General features: G+C 43.4%; 3 protein-coding genes across 3 annotated transcripts; 1 reads left to right on the top strand and 2 right to left on the bottom strand.

Annotated features, from left to right (window-relative positions):
• The first annotated feature begins 196 nt into the window (after positions 1-196).
• On the top strand, positions 197-3859 carry eif3i (eukaryotic translation initiation factor 3, subunit I). Its single transcript, XM_076112968.1, has 11 exons — positions 197-347; positions 753-845; positions 939-1026; positions 1152-1217; positions 1298-1447; positions 1781-1908; positions 2419-2529; positions 2760-2849; positions 2966-3039; positions 3162-3254; positions 3353-3859. Exons 1-11 carry the CDS (start codon positions 345-347, stop codon positions 3432-3434), a joined length of 978 nt encoding a protein of 325 aa, XP_075969083.1. The 5' UTR covers positions 197-344; the 3' UTR covers positions 3435-3859.
• A 909-nt stretch (positions 3860-4768) lies between these two features.
• On the bottom strand, positions 4769-10048 carry LOC142972136 (putative histone deacetylase 1-B). Its single transcript, XM_076112966.1, has 12 exons — positions 9891-10048; positions 8933-9045; positions 8318-8435; positions 8159-8233; positions 7718-7856; positions 7319-7460; positions 7143-7235; positions 6935-7043; positions 6470-6850; positions 6205-6360; positions 6062-6107; positions 4769-5610 (listed from the first exon to the last, which is right to left on the bottom strand). The coding sequence occupies exons 1-12, from the start codon at positions 9937-9939 to the stop codon at positions 5583-5585; spliced, it is 1449 nt and encodes a 482-aa protein (XP_075969081.1). The 5' UTR covers positions 9940-10048; the 3' UTR covers positions 4769-5582.
• Positions 10049-12631: 2583 nt separating this feature from the next.
• On the bottom strand, positions 12632-15407 carry marcksl1b (MARCKS-like 1b). The gene is made up of 2 exons (XM_076075278.1): positions 15075-15407; positions 12632-14105 (listed from the first exon to the last, which is right to left on the bottom strand). Exons 1-2 carry the CDS (start codon positions 15159-15161, stop codon positions 13512-13514), a joined length of 681 nt encoding a protein of 226 aa, XP_075931393.1. The 5' UTR covers positions 15162-15407; the 3' UTR covers positions 12632-13511.
• Between the last annotated feature and the right edge of the window lie 818 nt (positions 15408-16225).

Below are 16225 nucleotides of genomic sequence, written 5' to 3'. Positions count from 1 at the left end.
TGTTAAAAAAATGCACATCACAGAATTGAATCAATGTTTATAGATATTTATAATAGCACATTGTGTGCTTTACCTTTAATAAATCAATTTATATTTCCTTTAAATCCTATTTAAACACCTTTAAACTGAAGGGATTGGGCGTTAAGGTGATTTGGGTGCAGTACTACAGTATCACCGAGAGAGGGCGTGCTAACGTTATTTTTCCTTTCTGCGCCGGAAACACGTCATCTTCCTCTTCCGCCGCTGCTCCGGCGCCCTGAAACACGAGTGCTGATCTTTTCTCTTTTTTTTACGGGAGTCGCTGTGAATATACTGGATCGACTGGTTACACCCAGCTGACGACCATGGTTTGTGAATATTTATTAGTGACCGTCTGTCGCGAGCTATGTATATATATATATATATATCAGAATAAAGTCTCATCGTGCTGAGACTGTTAGCTCCGGTTTAGCTAAGCTAGCATATCTAGCCTGGCTAACGTTAGCTTAAGAATTAGCCAATGTTAGCGCGACTGTTAGCTGCATGTTGTGAGAGATGCAAGATGATTCACCGGCTGTTTGAACTGCACTGGTGTACAATACGCTAAGATGAATTAAGTAAACATAACATGTATAGCTGGTTCGTGATCACCGACCACCTATTGTCCTCAATAATAAACGCCATAGCACTTCATGGAGTCAGTCACCTGCTCCTCATTTGAAGCAAATGTCTGTACTGTTATATCAAGTTAACAGGTCTCTCTCTCTCCACAGAGACCCATCCTGCTCCAGGGCCACGAGAGGTCCATCACTCAAATCAAGTACAACCGAGAAGGAGACCTGCTCTTCTCTGTAGCCAAAGACACGGTGAGATAACGAACACATGCTCTGCCGTTATCTTGTTATTCCACCTGCAATTGTGTTTGGTATTAACTTATATTGTAATGTCTCCTTCTGTAGGTAACCAACGTGTGGTACTCTGTCAACGGAGAGAGGCTCGGCACCTACAATGGACACACAGGAGCCGTGTGGTGTGTGGACTGTGACTGTATCCTTCTTCAAGAAACACACTTGTTTGCGTTGTTTTATTTCAAACGTTTATACGATAGTGCGTTCATGTGATGCAGTGTCTGTTCTCATACATGCTGGGCTCCTTAACGTGCACTCTCTCAGGGGACACTAAAAACGTATTGACGGGATCTGCAGACAACAGCTGTCGACTGTGGGACTGTCAGACCGGTATGTAGAGACGAGCTGCACTCCAAGAACAAAGCGTGTGTCCTACATCCACTAACTCCCCGTGTCTCTGTGCCTAACAGGTAAACAGCTGGCTCTGCTCGAAACCAACTCCGCTGTCAGAACGTGCGGCTTCGACTTCAGCGGCAACATCATCATGTTTTCCACAGACAAGCAGATGGGTTACCAGTGCTTCCTGAACTTCTTCGACCTGAGGGATCCACAGCAGATCGGTACGCACCACACACTGCACACCGGGGTGTAACGGCACACTAAAGTCAAAATAGTAACTTATGTGGCTCTTTTTTTATTACATTAGCAGCAATAATTAGATATGTACTGCAAATTCATGTAAGTGGATTGAAAATCATTCATCGTTGCAAATGTTGAATTTGTCTTTAATTAAAAACTGCAATATTCCTCTGCAGGAAACAGGATGTAGCTCTCTCTCAGTATTTAACAAAGTCATGGTGTCACACATCACTGTATGATTACATCATATTTAAAGGAGATTATCTTTGTTACAGTTGTAGTGTGGTAGAATAACTGCGTTTCTGTCTCTGCAGAGGACAACCAGCCCTACCTGTCGCTACCATGCAATGACCACAAGATAACCAGTGCTGTGTGGGGACCGCTGGGAGAGTTCGTCATCGCTGGCCACGAGAACGGAGAGTTCAACCAGTTCAGCGCCAAGGTGGGTCAGACACCGTCTTTGAACTGTGTTCATGTGGCACCGTCTCTTAAAGTCCCGGTGAAGCCAAAGTTGGAGCTTCTTTAGCTTCTGTGCTGTGAGGATCTCCAGGGAAACAGAATATTTGAGCGGTGCGCAGTTACAAGAGGGATTTAAATAAAATCCTTTGCATTTGATTGGACCACAAAAAAGGGGTGGGTTTTCGAAAGTACATTTTTTTATTTAATCTCGTAGTAATAAACAAATCTGATATTCGTTATGGAGCCCAAAACAATCTATTAACTGGGAGGGTAAATACCTTCTCAGTTTGCCAGTAAATATGTATATGTCTGTATGTATATGTATATGTATATGTATATATGTGTATATATATATATATATATATATATTACAGTGATTAAGAAGATGAAGCATGTAAATGTGTGATTTCAGACGAGGCTTGGCTTAAAAAGAACATTTGTTTTAAACTCACAATCTTCAAAGTTGAATGTTGTGACTGTTATTTATTGGCAGTCTGGAGAGATCATCAAGAAGGCCAAGGATCACACCAAGCAGATCAACGACATCCAGACATCCGTGGATCTGACCATGTTCATCAGCGCCTCCAAGGACAACACGGCCAAGGTGAGATCCCCGTCCACTCTCCGGCTCACTGACACAAACAACCAGACATGTTGTGAATATATGGGTCACCAAATTGCTACTTTTTGTTGTGTAACGTTTTTATATAACACCAGAAACGATTTGGTGTATATACTGTGTATAATCCATGTATTGGTCACCTGGTTTTTATCTGAACTTGCCTGTTGTTTGACATCATACGTGGTTATTGAGCGTCCTGTGTTTCCTCTCAGCTGTTTGACTCCGCCTCTCTGGATCACATCAAGACTTTCAAGACAGAGAGACCCGTCAACTCTGCTGCCATCTCCCCCGATATGGATCATGTAAGTGCCGACTTAGTGAAACGAGGAAAGGCTGCGAGTGCTGTCACCATGTACACGTTTGTTTGCCGCAAACTGTTTTGTCAAATGAAAAACGTGATCTGGCCCCTACCTCTCAGGTGGTGATGGGAGGTGGACAGGAGGCCATGGAGGTCACCACTACCTCCACCAGGATCGGCAAGTTTGAGGCCAGGTGAGTTAAAGTGTGCCCGAGGTTCACTCCACGGGTCAGGAAGCAACCACCGTCCCACATCCACTCTGCTCGGGACAGTTCAGACCGAGGCGCTGACCCTGGCTTTTCTTCTCCCCCCTCAGGTTCTTCCATGCTGCCTATGAAGAAGAGTTTGGCAGAGTCAAGGGTCATTTCGGCCCCATCAACTGTGTGGCATTCCACCCCGATGGCAAGAGGTAAGACGCTACACTGACCTGTGATGTAGAGTGGTCGAGTCAAAAGTCCGTGTGTATCGCTGCTAACATTTCCTTTGTACAATGTTTTTTGTTTACAGCTACAGCAGCGGAGGAGAAGACGGATACACGAGGATTCATTACTTTGACTCACAGTACTTTGACTTTGAGCTGGAGGCGTAAACAGTCGGGCTCCTTCCCCACACAGCTTCAGCCCAGTCGGGAAGAAGCAACCACCGACTGAAGTGCATTTACAGTCTACTAACCACCTCGCCTCATTCCCTTCATCTGAACTGATCTGTAATCAGTGTACTTTTCACCCGTTGCTTCAAATAAAGGTAAAGCGGTCAGGACTGCATCTCGGAGACGAGAGGGTTTCTGGTGTTTTTTTGTCATTTTTCTAACATCACTCGGGAAAACTGTCTTTGTGGGATCAGAAGCAACTTTTGTACCCTGGATCCTCGGAGCGATCGTGACTGGACTTCAGAACCAACACTCCCTGACACCAAACTTTATTTAATCTCATTCTACAAACAAGTAGAATTTGAGTTGATGTATCTTCTGTTCTGCCATTCTGCACCAATTCACCATAAAATTACTGAATTCAAGTGGCTGCGTGATTTATTCAACTGTCAGTCAACAATAATGTAATGCAATATAAAGGAGAAGCATACTGAAAGGACCACCTCACAGTTCTGTGCCACTGCCATCCAATTTATTTACATCCATGTTTGTCCAAAACCTCATGATTTGAACCTATTAGACATTGTTATAATTAGCGCATTAATTCTTGATTTATGTCAAACTTGTTTTTTGAGATCACAGGGAACTTTGACCACAATTCTAGTCGTCCATGCGGGAGTCGAAATTTAAAGAAAGTCCGTCCGGGTGTTCCTGACATATCGAAGTTTAGAGAATCAGACGGGCAAGTCAAACAGCATGTTAAAAAAAAAAAAGTTATGAGTATGTAAAATTAGTCATAGTATGTTGTGGCGTAGTATAGTATGTCGGAAAAATAGCAACAAAAAGGCTCAAAAGTTATATCGGCCTCATCGAGTGTGTGGCCTTCCATCCCGATGTAAGAGACTAACACACACTGACCACAAACGTTAAGCTTCTCCATAATTCTTTGCATCACTGCCAACATGATTCCTGTACGGTTTAGCTTCAGCAGTGGAGATGACGGATTAGTAAGGCTTCATTACTTCATTACTTTGATCACAGCTTCAGTCAGGAAGGAGAGACGATGAACTGAAGTGCCAACCAACGGTGTCCGATTCTACAAATGAGTTCATTTAATTTTTGTTCTGCTATTCCACCACACGTCACCATAAAATGAATGAATATAAGTTGTCTGATATATGCAACTCAATTATTCAACAATTTCTAATCCTTTAACAGTTACCAGAAATAAAAACCGTAGATAAAGTAACAGAATCTAAACCAAAAGCAAAATACATAATTAGTTGTGTTTTCTGTTGAGGGTGTATAAATAAAATTGGGAGGAAAAACGTGGATCACTTCATTTTTTTATTAAAATTATTATGATAATGCACATTTCACAAGGATAAAACTCCAAACAACCACATGTAGAGGGTCCATTTAACCAGCTCACTCCACCTTTATGTATAATGGTATAAAATATCAAAAACAAGTCACTCACTTCCAAACACCTCCGAACCTCTGAAGAGGTTCACGACCATTCACACTTCCACAAGAAAGAAAACACTGACCATGTTCACAGGAAGGTGGGCTGAAGGGACCGCTCATGAAGTAAAATAAGTTACTGAGCATCGATCGGGCCTGTCCGCGCAGAGGGAGCAATATATACATGCTGAAGGCGAGATTATCCTAAACATGCATTCACTGATCAATCAACACAGCAAGCCAAATGCTGGTTATCCTACAGTATCATAAATAGATGTTTAAAAACTAACAGAAAAGCCTTTTTTTGCACGTGAGCACTATACTTATAAATCATCGTCATCTCTGCAGGTATTTCGACCGCGAGCCTGTTTAAATCTGTAACACCACGATAGCAACAGTAATGATCTGAGTGCTTTTCTTCACAGCAGACCGGGTTCACACAAAGAGTTGAAAAGAGGATCCGTGTGTCATTTGTTTTATACTTCAAGAGGCTCCAGATGCGGACCGGTGTTTCACTGAGGCTGGTAACAAACGTAAATACTACAGTGTAAACCAGGCTTGGCCATAAGAACACATCATAAAACAGGGATACAAAAAGGCTCCCATTGTCACAGCAGGAGAATACAGGAATCAGTGGGGATTGAGGACAACAGCACAACCAACTCTTCCTCCTGGTGTCACACTTCAAGTGGTCTTCACCTCTTCTTTTGGTCTGAAACAAACAATGAAGGAGTTTATGCAACAAACCACCAGACACACTGTGAGTCAAGAGGGTTTCACAGGACACACATCGATGCTTTGACCATTTACAAATCGTCTCCTTCGTTTAGGATAAGATGAGGTGACACGGTTTATTGTTGGCGTTATGTCGCAGCGCTGATACATTCACTCTGCTGCTCAGAGTAATCACAGTGACGGCTCTTCACTCCATATCACAGTTCTGCTCATAACGCAGCAAACAACCACCAACGGAGGCTGCACTGAGCTACAGTATGATGCCTTAAAGCTCCAAACAGTAGAAATGAGTATTGGTGCAAAAGTAAATTATTAAACATTATTGTGATGAGTCCAAACGTAATCTTGTGAAATTAAGTTTTTGGCTTGAAGGAGATGTTTTCACAGTAATAGAATAGAACAGACAACTAATCAGATTTTATATTTACCCTGATGTGTCCATCTTCTCTTCCTCTTTCTCCTCCTCTTTCACTTCTAAGAGGCAGAAAGATAAACGATTAGCACAACGGTATTACACAATGATGACATATTCATCTACAAACACCAGCTGGGAGTTGTGAACAAGTCTTACCTTTCTTTTCCTCCCCTTCCTTCTCTTCCTCCTTCTTCACTCGTTTGGCCTTCTTGTGGTTGGCTGCGTTCCTGCGGCCTCCTCCCTGACCCTCCGCCTCGTCCTCAGAGTCGGAGAACTCCTCCTCGCAGGCTATCCTTTTGTCGTGGGCCCGGACTGAAACACAGAAAGGCAGACTTAAATCCACAGAGTACAACTTGACAGTAGCATAGAGTGTGTACGTGACCACTTCCTGTCTAAATCTATGCCTGTGGAAGCCTCTTACTGGAGACGCGTTTGTCGCCCTCCTCCTCGTCCTCGTCTCCGCTGTCCGGGTGGGGGGCGTCCTCGGGGATCGCCTGCATCTGGACACCGGGGGCGTGCGGCAGCATGCGGAGGTTTTCAAACAGACGCTGCTTGATCTTCTCCAGGTACTCGTTGGTGTTCTGGTTGGTCATGTTGGACGGGCTGATGTGCAGCTTGAAGTCGGGCCCGAAGTACTCAAAGTAGTCGTTGTAGGGCAGCTCGTTGGGGATGGAGCAGTCCAGGGCGACGGCCGTCTCGTACGTCCAGCAGCGGGCCACGTTGCGGATGGTGTAGCCTCCGCCGCCCAGCATCAGCAGGGGCAGGTTGAAACCTTTGATGTACTCCACACATTTGGCATGGCCTGGAGGAACTCGCACATATTAGAATTCTCCAGCACTAAAGCACTTCTACATGTCGGTTTAGGGCGAGTGAATCGTGTTAATACCTTTGATGGTGAGGTTGAAGCAGCCCAGTCTGTCTCCAGAAAGGGAATCCGCTCCACACTGGAGGACAACAGCACTCGGCTGGTACATCTCCATGACTTTAGCCATGATCTAACACACACACACACACACACACACACACACATTAACAGCCATGGAGTAAAGAGTGATTGTGGTGGTTCGATAGTACCTAAATAAGAGCTGACTTACAGGTTTGAAGATCGCTTCATAGGACTCATCGTCGATGCCGTCTCTCAGCGGGTAGTTTACTGCGTAGTACTTGCCCTTTCCAGCTCCGATGTCCTGCACACAGTGGAGGTAACTGAATTACAGCCCACACGTTACGCAGATGATCTTAGAAGGAGAATTAGAATGAACAAACCCACCCGCAGGTCTCCGGTGCCGGGGAAGTACTCCCCATACTTGTGGAAAGAGACGGTCATGACCCGGTCTGTCGTGTAGAAGGCCTCCTCCACTCCATCGCCGTGATGGATGTCAATGTCTATGTATAGGACCCTCTGGTGGTACCTAGAGAGGAGAGAGCATCCAGTTAACAACATGGTCAAAGCTCTGCGGAGTAAAGCATGTCGTCTGCAGTGGGACTTTACAGGCTGTAAAAACACAAAGACACTTTAAGATAATGACGAGGGCATGTGTGCATCAAAAATAAAGCTCCATGGCAGCAGAAGATCTAATTCAGCTAAACCTGATCTAAAATGTACACGCACTGACAGATCAGCAGAAACGCAGGATGATTCTATTAAAAAGGGAAGAGAGCAGCTTACTTCAGCAGCTCGAGGATGGCCAGGACGATGTCGTTGACGTAGCAGAAACCCGACGCCTCAGACTTCTTCGCGTGGTGGAGTCCGCCGGCCCAGTTGACGGCGATATCCGTCTGCTGCTTGTTCAACTTCAATGCCCCAGCTAGAGTAGAAAGTTAACAGAGGAAAGATACAATATGGGTTAAATGGACGTCAGTGTGTTGATCCAAATATCCTTTATCGTCTTCACATTTATAAATGTGCTTTATAGATTTTCCGAGCACATCTGGACAGTGCTGGGAGCACATGTTCTCCCCAGTGAAGGCTACCACAGGTAGACAGCATTAGCTAGTTTAATTTAAGGCCTTTACTTCTGATTTATTCCACGCACATGTCATACATGTCCCACTCGTTGGAGGCTGGTGCACCAGGGGGATTATGGGACGTGTGGTTGGCATAACTCACCGACAGATCCACCCGTTGAGAGCTGGCAGAACTCAAACAGACCATCGAACACCGGACAGTCTTCTCCGACATTGACTGTAAGAAAAAGAAACAGCAAATTCAACATTTGTGAACAGCAAGAATACTTCGGCGTCCATTGGAGGAAAAGCGGACACTCACATCGCTGCATCTGTTTGCTGTACTCAGACATGTTGTCGGGTCGGATGGACCTCAGGAACTTAATGTAGTCATCACTGTGGTATTTTGTCATCTCCTCACCGCTGGCTTTGTGCGGTCTCTGGAAGCAGAAAGAAAGATGAGGAGGAAAAGTGACTGCTGCCACTTCTTCATTCAACAGCAGCCATCGGGTTTGTCGGATTTTAACACGTTTTATGCAAACATTCTCTGAGTGGCTAGTCTCTATTCAGACAAGGTTATCCACATATTCAAACACAAACTAATGGACTAGGATAGCCAACCAAATATAAAAAATACCTGCATGACAGTGAGAAACTAACAATTAAAACATCTTAGTCAGCAGGCAAATAGCTGCCAAAGCTTTCTGGATCAAACTCACTCTTTTGAATATATGTTGTGCACATGCATTACTAACAAGACTGCACTTATTAGACCACATCAAACAGAAACATGTGACACACTGAATGGTTCATGATGAATATGTGTACCATCACGCCTACTGCTGTCCATGTGACCCTTACTTTTTTAAAGATTATGATGCAATATACGATGTACGTATCCGAGTGTCGGGGGCTTGTGTGGAGTGATATAACTCACGTAAATCTCCATTTTCCTGTACAGTCCATAGTTGAGGAGGAGGTTGTGCGTCATGCGGATCCTGTGGGGTTTCATGGGATGGCCCTGGCCGTAGTAGTAGTTCCCCACATCCCCTGAAACAGAAAATAACCACCCAGAAAAGTTCACATCACAAAATCTGCTTGAAAACCTATTGCCACAATGCAGTTAGTCTCTCCTTCATGCCAAACTCCATTCATGCCTAGTTTATCTGCAGATTGTATGTAGCTTATCGGTACACAAAGTTCGACCACCAAGCAGTTTTTATTGCACGGTTTCACCTCATGTTTGGACACCGACATGACCCGATATTAAAATGTGAGATATATAAATAGGTCAGCAACGTACGTAATTCGATTTTTTTTTTCAAACATAAACACAAACAATAACAAAGTGGAATTTAAAAGCTCGACGATGCGCACATTTAATACAAAGCGTTTTAGGTACTTTCTTCACTTAACGTGCACACGATATCTCACGTTAGCATTTTCTTTGAGAGTGCAAATGCATCGCAAAAAAAAGGAAATGCATTCAAACTTAACGACACATAACGTTCCTCTAAATATTGAAACTGATAACCGGAAGTTCTTAGCAATTTGGGAGAACACTGATGAGATTAGCGACGTTAGATGTGTGGCTCCTCTGTTCTCAGAAAAAAACAAAAACACCGCTACATATCCACACATCACAATCCAATAACAGCATTTTAACGACATTAAATACATTGTTCTGGTTATTGGATAACTTGAAACTGAGATGAACACCGAGCTAAGCAAAGGCTAGCTAGCTAGCCGGTGTAGCAAGCTAACGTTAGCTACACAGGCTCGCTAGCTAGATAGCATGGTCGTACTGCACACTTTAAAAAAACAAAATACACGTTGAATTTCCTGAACATCCGCTGCAATCTGAAGAAACTGAGATGCACACGTTGGGTATTTACCGTCATAGTAATAGCAAACTTTTTTCTTTGTTCCTTGAGACAGCGCCATTTTACACCCCCCAATTACTCCACACTGTTAAGTGCCCACCGGTTCTCCTCTCGTCTCGTGCACCAGGGAACTATAGCGATGAGAGTCTCGTCAACCAATCACAGATGCTCGACCCGCCCGGCTGGGAGGCGCCGGTGTTACAAACCAAAGGACCCGCCGAGGTTGCAGCTCCAACCAGACAGTGTCTAGACTGGAGCCTAAAACAGTGACACAGAGGGCAAGCTAATTTGTAATATCTACCACTTTATTGTCAGTAAACTGGACTATCAGTTGATGTCATACATTGAGCAGCTCCTTCAGTGTGGTTCCTCTCTGCAGGGAAGTCATAAGTCCCTGGGGTTCAGTGTCATGCACCATTTAATTGTGCTCAAGGACATTGGTATGAAGTTATTCAAAATAAAATAACCCCACTTCTACATGTTGTGGAACTTGCATGCAGGTCCATCCTGACATCCCACACCACGTCACACCAGAAACACCATTACTTTATTTGTTTGCCAATTTTACAATTAATGTATTATTGATTGGGCGACTTAAAATCAGAAGCCGGCCTCACTAACACTGCTTGCCTTGCCTGAATGTATCTCATAACCCTTAATGTCAGCCTCAATAGGTTAATATAGTCAGATATAGTACGTATAGATGGGTTTCCTCTCCATTCATTGATGGTTTAGTGATCTAGTTTGAATTAAGTATAAATGTATCAATGCCAATTGCCTCCATTGTGTCATGCACGAGGCAACAAGAAGCCATTCAGGTCTCGACCTTTAAAAACTGAAAATATCACGTTTTGTTTCATATGTTTCTCAACAACCTATTTCCATATTTATTGTATTTCATTAGTTTATTTGACAGGAAAGGATCAAGAAGGAAAAAAACAGTAAAATGTTCATTTTACAACCCAAAAATAGAATAAAATGACATTTGCAAGCAGATGTATCTAATGTAGGTCATGGGATTTGACAAATAATGTCAGACGGGGACATGCACACATGCATGTTCTTACAACATAAGATCTGTACAACTTGAAACACAGCTGAATACATCATTTGAAGAATCTGTGAAATGCATGTTTTTCTAAAAGCACTTACTGCCCTTTTGTTTATGAAGCAGTGCATAATGAGACTGATTATGCACATATTGATGCAGGCTTGGGAAACCAGACAATAGACGATCAGCTTCGTGGCGTTCCACGTAATGGCCAGCAGGTGGCAGTGTAAGCTCACGTGTGTTTGATTGTCTCCTCCAAATCTCTGAAGACTCCGTCATTGCTGAATGCGAAATGCAGCATCCTTGAGCCGATCAGTCACAGAGTACCATGCATAGTAAGCAGTGCACAGAGGATCAACTAAACACTGGAAAGACTAAACCATGAGTGATGTACAGCTCACTGTACCTGCTGCCAGTGTATTTAGAATATTAAGAGTTGTGATGATTTTTGCTTGGTCTTTGAAGACACTTATTATAAAATAAATCTACAGTTTGAGCTCAATAAATCGTTTGGTCAGGAGGCAGAAGGCTGGATCCATATGGAGGCCTCAGCTTTGTTTAAATAATTCAGAATCGTTTGGAGACTGGGTTCCAAATGTGGATCTCAGATCTGAACTCATATCAGCATGTGAACTAGGTCAGACCATCCGGAGCTGTGGTAGCCATGTTCAGAAGGCCAGTCGCCTGCCTCAAATGGAGGGAATATTGTAGATGTGAGAGAGGAGAAGGAGGAGTGAGTGGAGGCAGAGGTAATGGTGCTGATCTTGGGGCCATACGACTAATAGAGGGCCGGGGGGGGGGGGTCAGTGCAGCTAACGTGGTAGTGATGGTGTGTTCAATTAACTCCGAACCAATCGGCTACAAACATGTGGGTGTTCTCTTGTTTTATGGAGAATCAGATAATGACCCAATGGGGCGCACTCTCACATCAGTTAAGATGCTGATGGGCTTTTATTTGTTATTGTCTTTGTTGGATGATTGATTGTTTCTTTATGCTGAGGACAGCGGGTGTTTTATGCATTGAAAAGCCCCTTGAGGTGATTTGTGATATTGGGCTGCATAAATAAAATGGACTCGACTTGACATGTTCATTTAAATCTGGGCCAGAGTGAGTGATACTTACATGATAGAGCAGAGTAATGGCCTACTCAGGTTTATAGCTCTAATAAACCTTTTTTATCCCGACTGTGATGTGCTGTAATGACGGTTCCTTGTGAAAATGACGTATTAAAGCGAAGCTATATGTGCTGACTAGCAGCCACTGTGGCTACAGGTGAACTGAGAAATTCTGTATTTCATTGTTTAGTTTGTAAAAGAGAGAATGTGTTGTTTCATCTTTCAAAAGCTGCTTTAAATTGGGTTCTAGGGTCAAATATGTGAGGAAATCGGTGCTGCTGCAGCGATTTAAGTTTTTGTTTTTTTGTTTATTCTTTCATTTGTCTTATATGCAGACACCAAAGCAAAGTAAGATGTCAGAATCAATGAAGCGTCAGCCTTTAAACTGTATCTCTAATTTAAATTGTTCAATATGTGGATGAATTAACATGTTAAATCCCTAATTCCTCACTAGACTAATACTGACAATGGGTGTTTGTTGACAGTCCAGCTCTATAACACTGTTTGATATGAGAGGCAGGCCTCTCATACTACTTTCATAACACATGTAATGCATGATGTAAATAACCATAAAGACACACAAACAGGCAGGTAACCAACATTTATTTACCATTATCAACTTTACAATAAAACCAGAAACATCTGTCAACATTAGCAAAATAAAGAACAGAAATCAATCCAATGTATTTACAGAGACAAAGCAGATTCAGGCTCACATACGACAGATAAACAACTCTGCTTCATATCAAACCGCGACAGTGAACATAGCAAGCTTAAGTGTTCTTTTTTTTTCATAGTAAGGTAAAAATCAAAGTTGTCTATTTTTTTTTCTTTTCTTTAAACAAACAGGTAATAGCTTCTCTGAATCTTTAAGATGCTTCTCTATAATACACCACAAAATACTTCAAATTCGGGTTAAAATATAGGAATGTAAAAAGTTGGCGAGTCTCTTTAATTTTCTGATTATTATTATTTTTATTTTTTTTTGCTCTATTCAACAGTCATTTCAGGTGGTGGTGGTGTCCTAGTTTCTAGTTTCATTCCTTCAGCGAGGAGGCATCTTGATTTGCAGATTTTTTTTAAGGGAAAAGATGCTTTGACTCCATCCATCCTTCATCCATCTATACTTCATGGTGTCATTAGCTCGAAGCTCTAGCCATTAAAATCCAATTTCCACACAGCGACCAGCCCACAGCCTAAAAACTCAGTCCAGGTCCAGATGTCGAGCAGTAACCAGGGAAGTGATCTAGTGAATCTAGTCTGTCGTCTTGTTATCATGACGAAAAGTGGCACGTCGAAGGAGTCTCTCACATACATGTGTATATATTTACATATACATATATCCATATACATATGTATACATATACACACATATATATAAATATATATATATATATATGCTCTTAAATTCTCTCTCTCTCTCTTGAAAAACAGTTCACCCAGTTCATTGTGAGCTTCAGGTACAATCACTCTTTCTTTTCAGAGGGAGCCGGGGTCGAGCTGCTCTCCTCTGTTGGTTTTGTAGCCTCGGGGGCCGGGGCCGCGGCCTCCTTGGCCTCCTTGGCCTCCTTGGCCTCCTCCTTGGGGGCCTCCTCTTTAGCCGGAGCCTCCTCTGCCTTTGGGGCCTCGGCTGCAGCGGCAGCCTCCTCTTTAGCCGGAGCCTCCTCTTTCTTCTCCTCCTTCTTCTCCTCTGCCGGAGCAGCGGCTCCGTTCTCGGCGGGTTTCTCCTCAGAGGGGCTGGCGGCGGCGGATGCGGTGGCGGTGGCGGCAGCAGGTGCTTCCTCCTTCACCGCCTCGCTCTTCTTGCCCTTCTTCAGATTCAGTTTGAAGTTGAAGGACTTCTTCAGGGAGAACTTCTTCTTCTTCTTGGGGGTCTCCTTGGCCGCAGCCTCGCCTTCGGGTTTGGCCGCCTCTCCATCCGCAGCGGGCGCCGGCTCGATGGCATCTCCTTCGGCGCCGGCTTCGGGCTCCTTGGCTGCATCGGCCGAGCCGTTGGTGGCCGCAGCATCCCCATCGGCCTTTGTGGAGACATCCCCGTTGGTTTTCACATGTCCATTCTCCTGAAGACAAAAAAAGGTTGACAGAATAAGTCATACGTTTCTAAAGCTCAGAGAGAGAATCATGTTTAAATGTAATAAAAAAAACTCTGTGCACATGCATGAGGCTATTTTAGAGGTACATTTCTCATGTATTCTCAGAGCAGCGTCGTGCTCATCAATTAACCACCGTGTCGCCTGGCTCAGAGGCGACGCCTTGCAGTACCCTCATCCAGCGATAGGCGGCGGTAGCGCCTCGCAGACCGCTCAGGGCACCAGACAGACGTCGGCTCAACAAAAGACCAGACCGGAGCTCATCGATAGACGAATGAAAAAACACCGACAATCGATGTTTTTTTATTATTAACCCAAATAATCAGTCTGAAACGAATTCTGCTCGATTGATACAATCAATAATAAAGTCGTTTTTGTGTCACTTGATAAGTATAAATAATTTCTAATATTAAACATGCATAATGATCCAAAGTGGTCCAAAGTATCACATGTATGACAAAACAAAACAGATATCGCTGATGAAATTTTGTAAAGCAAAATTGTTGCCCAGACGACAGCCAGGCTCGTGCTTTTAAACAGGGAGGAGTAGTGCCTACGTGCGCGCGAGCTGCCCCCCCATCCCCCTTTAAAGCCTGGCACTATCACTCACGTTGTGCGGATTTTGGGTTAAAGCTCATTCACAAAAAAACACACAACTCAACGTGCTTCATCTCAACTTGTCAACCGAGATAAATAACAAGAGTTAGCTCTTTTCTTTCGTTTTTTGGGGTAGTTTTTTGGCTTGCTCTGCAGGAGACAGCGATGCGTAAAAGCCCCACCTGACTTGCCCCAAAAAAATGTCCTCACATTCAAGTTTGATCAATTCAGCGTCGACTAAATGTGTTAAACTAACGTTTCCGTGTGAGCAAATCAAACTTGTATCAATTCGTATGTATTTCCATTGATAAAAAAATAAAAAAGCGCACTAAGTGTAATTACCTGTCCGTTGGTTTTGACAGCTGCACCGTCGGCGGCTGCAGCGCTCGCCTCCGCGGCCACATCTCCCTTGGATGCCTGGGATCCCATTGTGTTATGTGAGTCTTCCAAAGCAAATTAAAAAGAAAAACTAAAAAAAGAGTGTTCTTTTTAACTTAATCCAAACCCCAGGGCGAGTTACGTATCCAGCGGTGGAACGATGAAAAGTGTTGGTTGTTTTTGTATTTTTTGGTGTGTTTTTTTTTCTTCAAACGGCAGGTACTTCCTCTCGGTTGCTCCTGTGGTCAGACTTGTCACCCCGCTAGAGAGAGACCCTCTAAACTCAACACTGGTTGAACGCAACGCTTCAACATACAGCAGGTTCGAGGCGCCGCCCGTGGGCGGGACCCTGCTGAGGTCTGGCCAATCAGCGTACAGTCTGAGGGAACGTCTAGCCAGCTCTGACCAATCAACTCTTTTACTCCATAATTGTCCCCGCCCCTCAGGAGGACCCCCAGCAATGAAATTAATTTAGTTCAGCTCAATTCAGTGTTTTATAGGCTTATAGGTTTTTTATTAATTTAAATAATTTTCTGTCCTTTTATCAGTGTGCCTGTTACTGTTGATGTGCTCATTTACTTCTGTTGTTGGTTGAGTATTCAGTCAAATATGAGGAATATCTATCAGACGTCGAGCTGATTATAAGGCAAGAATGAGGACTAATTAATGGATTTATTACAACATTTGCGCTTGTTGTTTGTGCTAGTGCCTAAACAATGACTCGTAGAAGTTGGTGTAAACACAAACCGTTAATAGGAATGACTGACTGAGTTTTGAAACTCTGATAACTCTATTCGCTGTAGCCATTTACTTACACCGCATCCAGGTTGACTGATACATTGTGAATAAATAGCAGTAGTTTCCATTAGGGCTGCAATTAACAGTTATTTTCATTAGCCCACTAATTGACTTTTGTCTCGATTGATTGGTTAATGTTATCTCGAAAATGTCAGAGAGAAAGTGAAAAATGCCAAGTTGATGTATTCAAATTGCTTGCTTTGTCCAACTAACAGTCCCACACACAAAACATATTCACTTTACTATAATTAAGGATTAAGAACATGAGCAACAGCAAGCTGTTATTCTTTTCTAAAAAAATGTTGACTTACAAAAAG

This window comes from Anarhichas minor, unplaced genomic scaffold (genome assembly GCF_050575085.1).
Source record: "Anarhichas minor isolate MPS153535 unplaced genomic scaffold, ASM5057508v1 ptg000051l, whole genome shotgun sequence".
Classification (NCBI taxonomy): Eukaryota; Metazoa; Chordata; class Actinopteri; order Perciformes; family Anarhichadidae; genus Anarhichas; species Anarhichas minor.
The sequence above is the reverse complement of the archived record's forward strand: the minus strand, read 5'-3'. Positions and strand labels throughout refer to the sequence as shown.

Excerpts from the sequence above, each read along its gene's own strand:
- LOC142972136 (XM_076112966.1), bottom strand. The coding sequence starts at position 9,939 with ATGGCGCTGTCTCAAGGAACAAAGAAAAAAGTTTGCTATTACTATGAC. Across the intron at positions 8,436-8,932 it reads ACAGGAAAATGGAGATTTAC|AGACCGCACAAAGCCAGCGG; the intron begins GTGAGTTATATC and ends TTCTGCTTCCAG. Across the intron at positions 5,611-6,061 it reads GAGAAGATGGACACATCAGG|ACCAAAAGAAGAGGTGAAGA; the intron begins GTAAATATAAAA and ends TGTTTGTTTCAG.
- eif3i (XM_076112968.1), top strand. Across the intron at positions 1,027-1,151 it reads GTGGTGTGTGGACTGTGACT|GGGACACTAAAAACGTATTG; the intron begins GTATCCTTCTTC and ends GCACTCTCTCAG. Across the intron at positions 2,530-2,759 it reads CCAAGGACAACACGGCCAAG|CTGTTTGACTCCGCCTCTCT; the intron begins GTGAGATCCCCG and ends GTTTCCTCTCAG.
- marcksl1b (XM_076075278.1), bottom strand. The coding sequence starts at position 15,161 with ATGGGATCCCAGGCATCCAAGGGAGATGTGGCCGCGGAGGCGAGCGCT. Across the intron at positions 14,106-15,074 it reads CTGTCAAAACCAACGGACAG|GAGAATGGACATGTGAAAAC; the intron begins GTAATTACACTT and ends TTTTGTCTTCAG.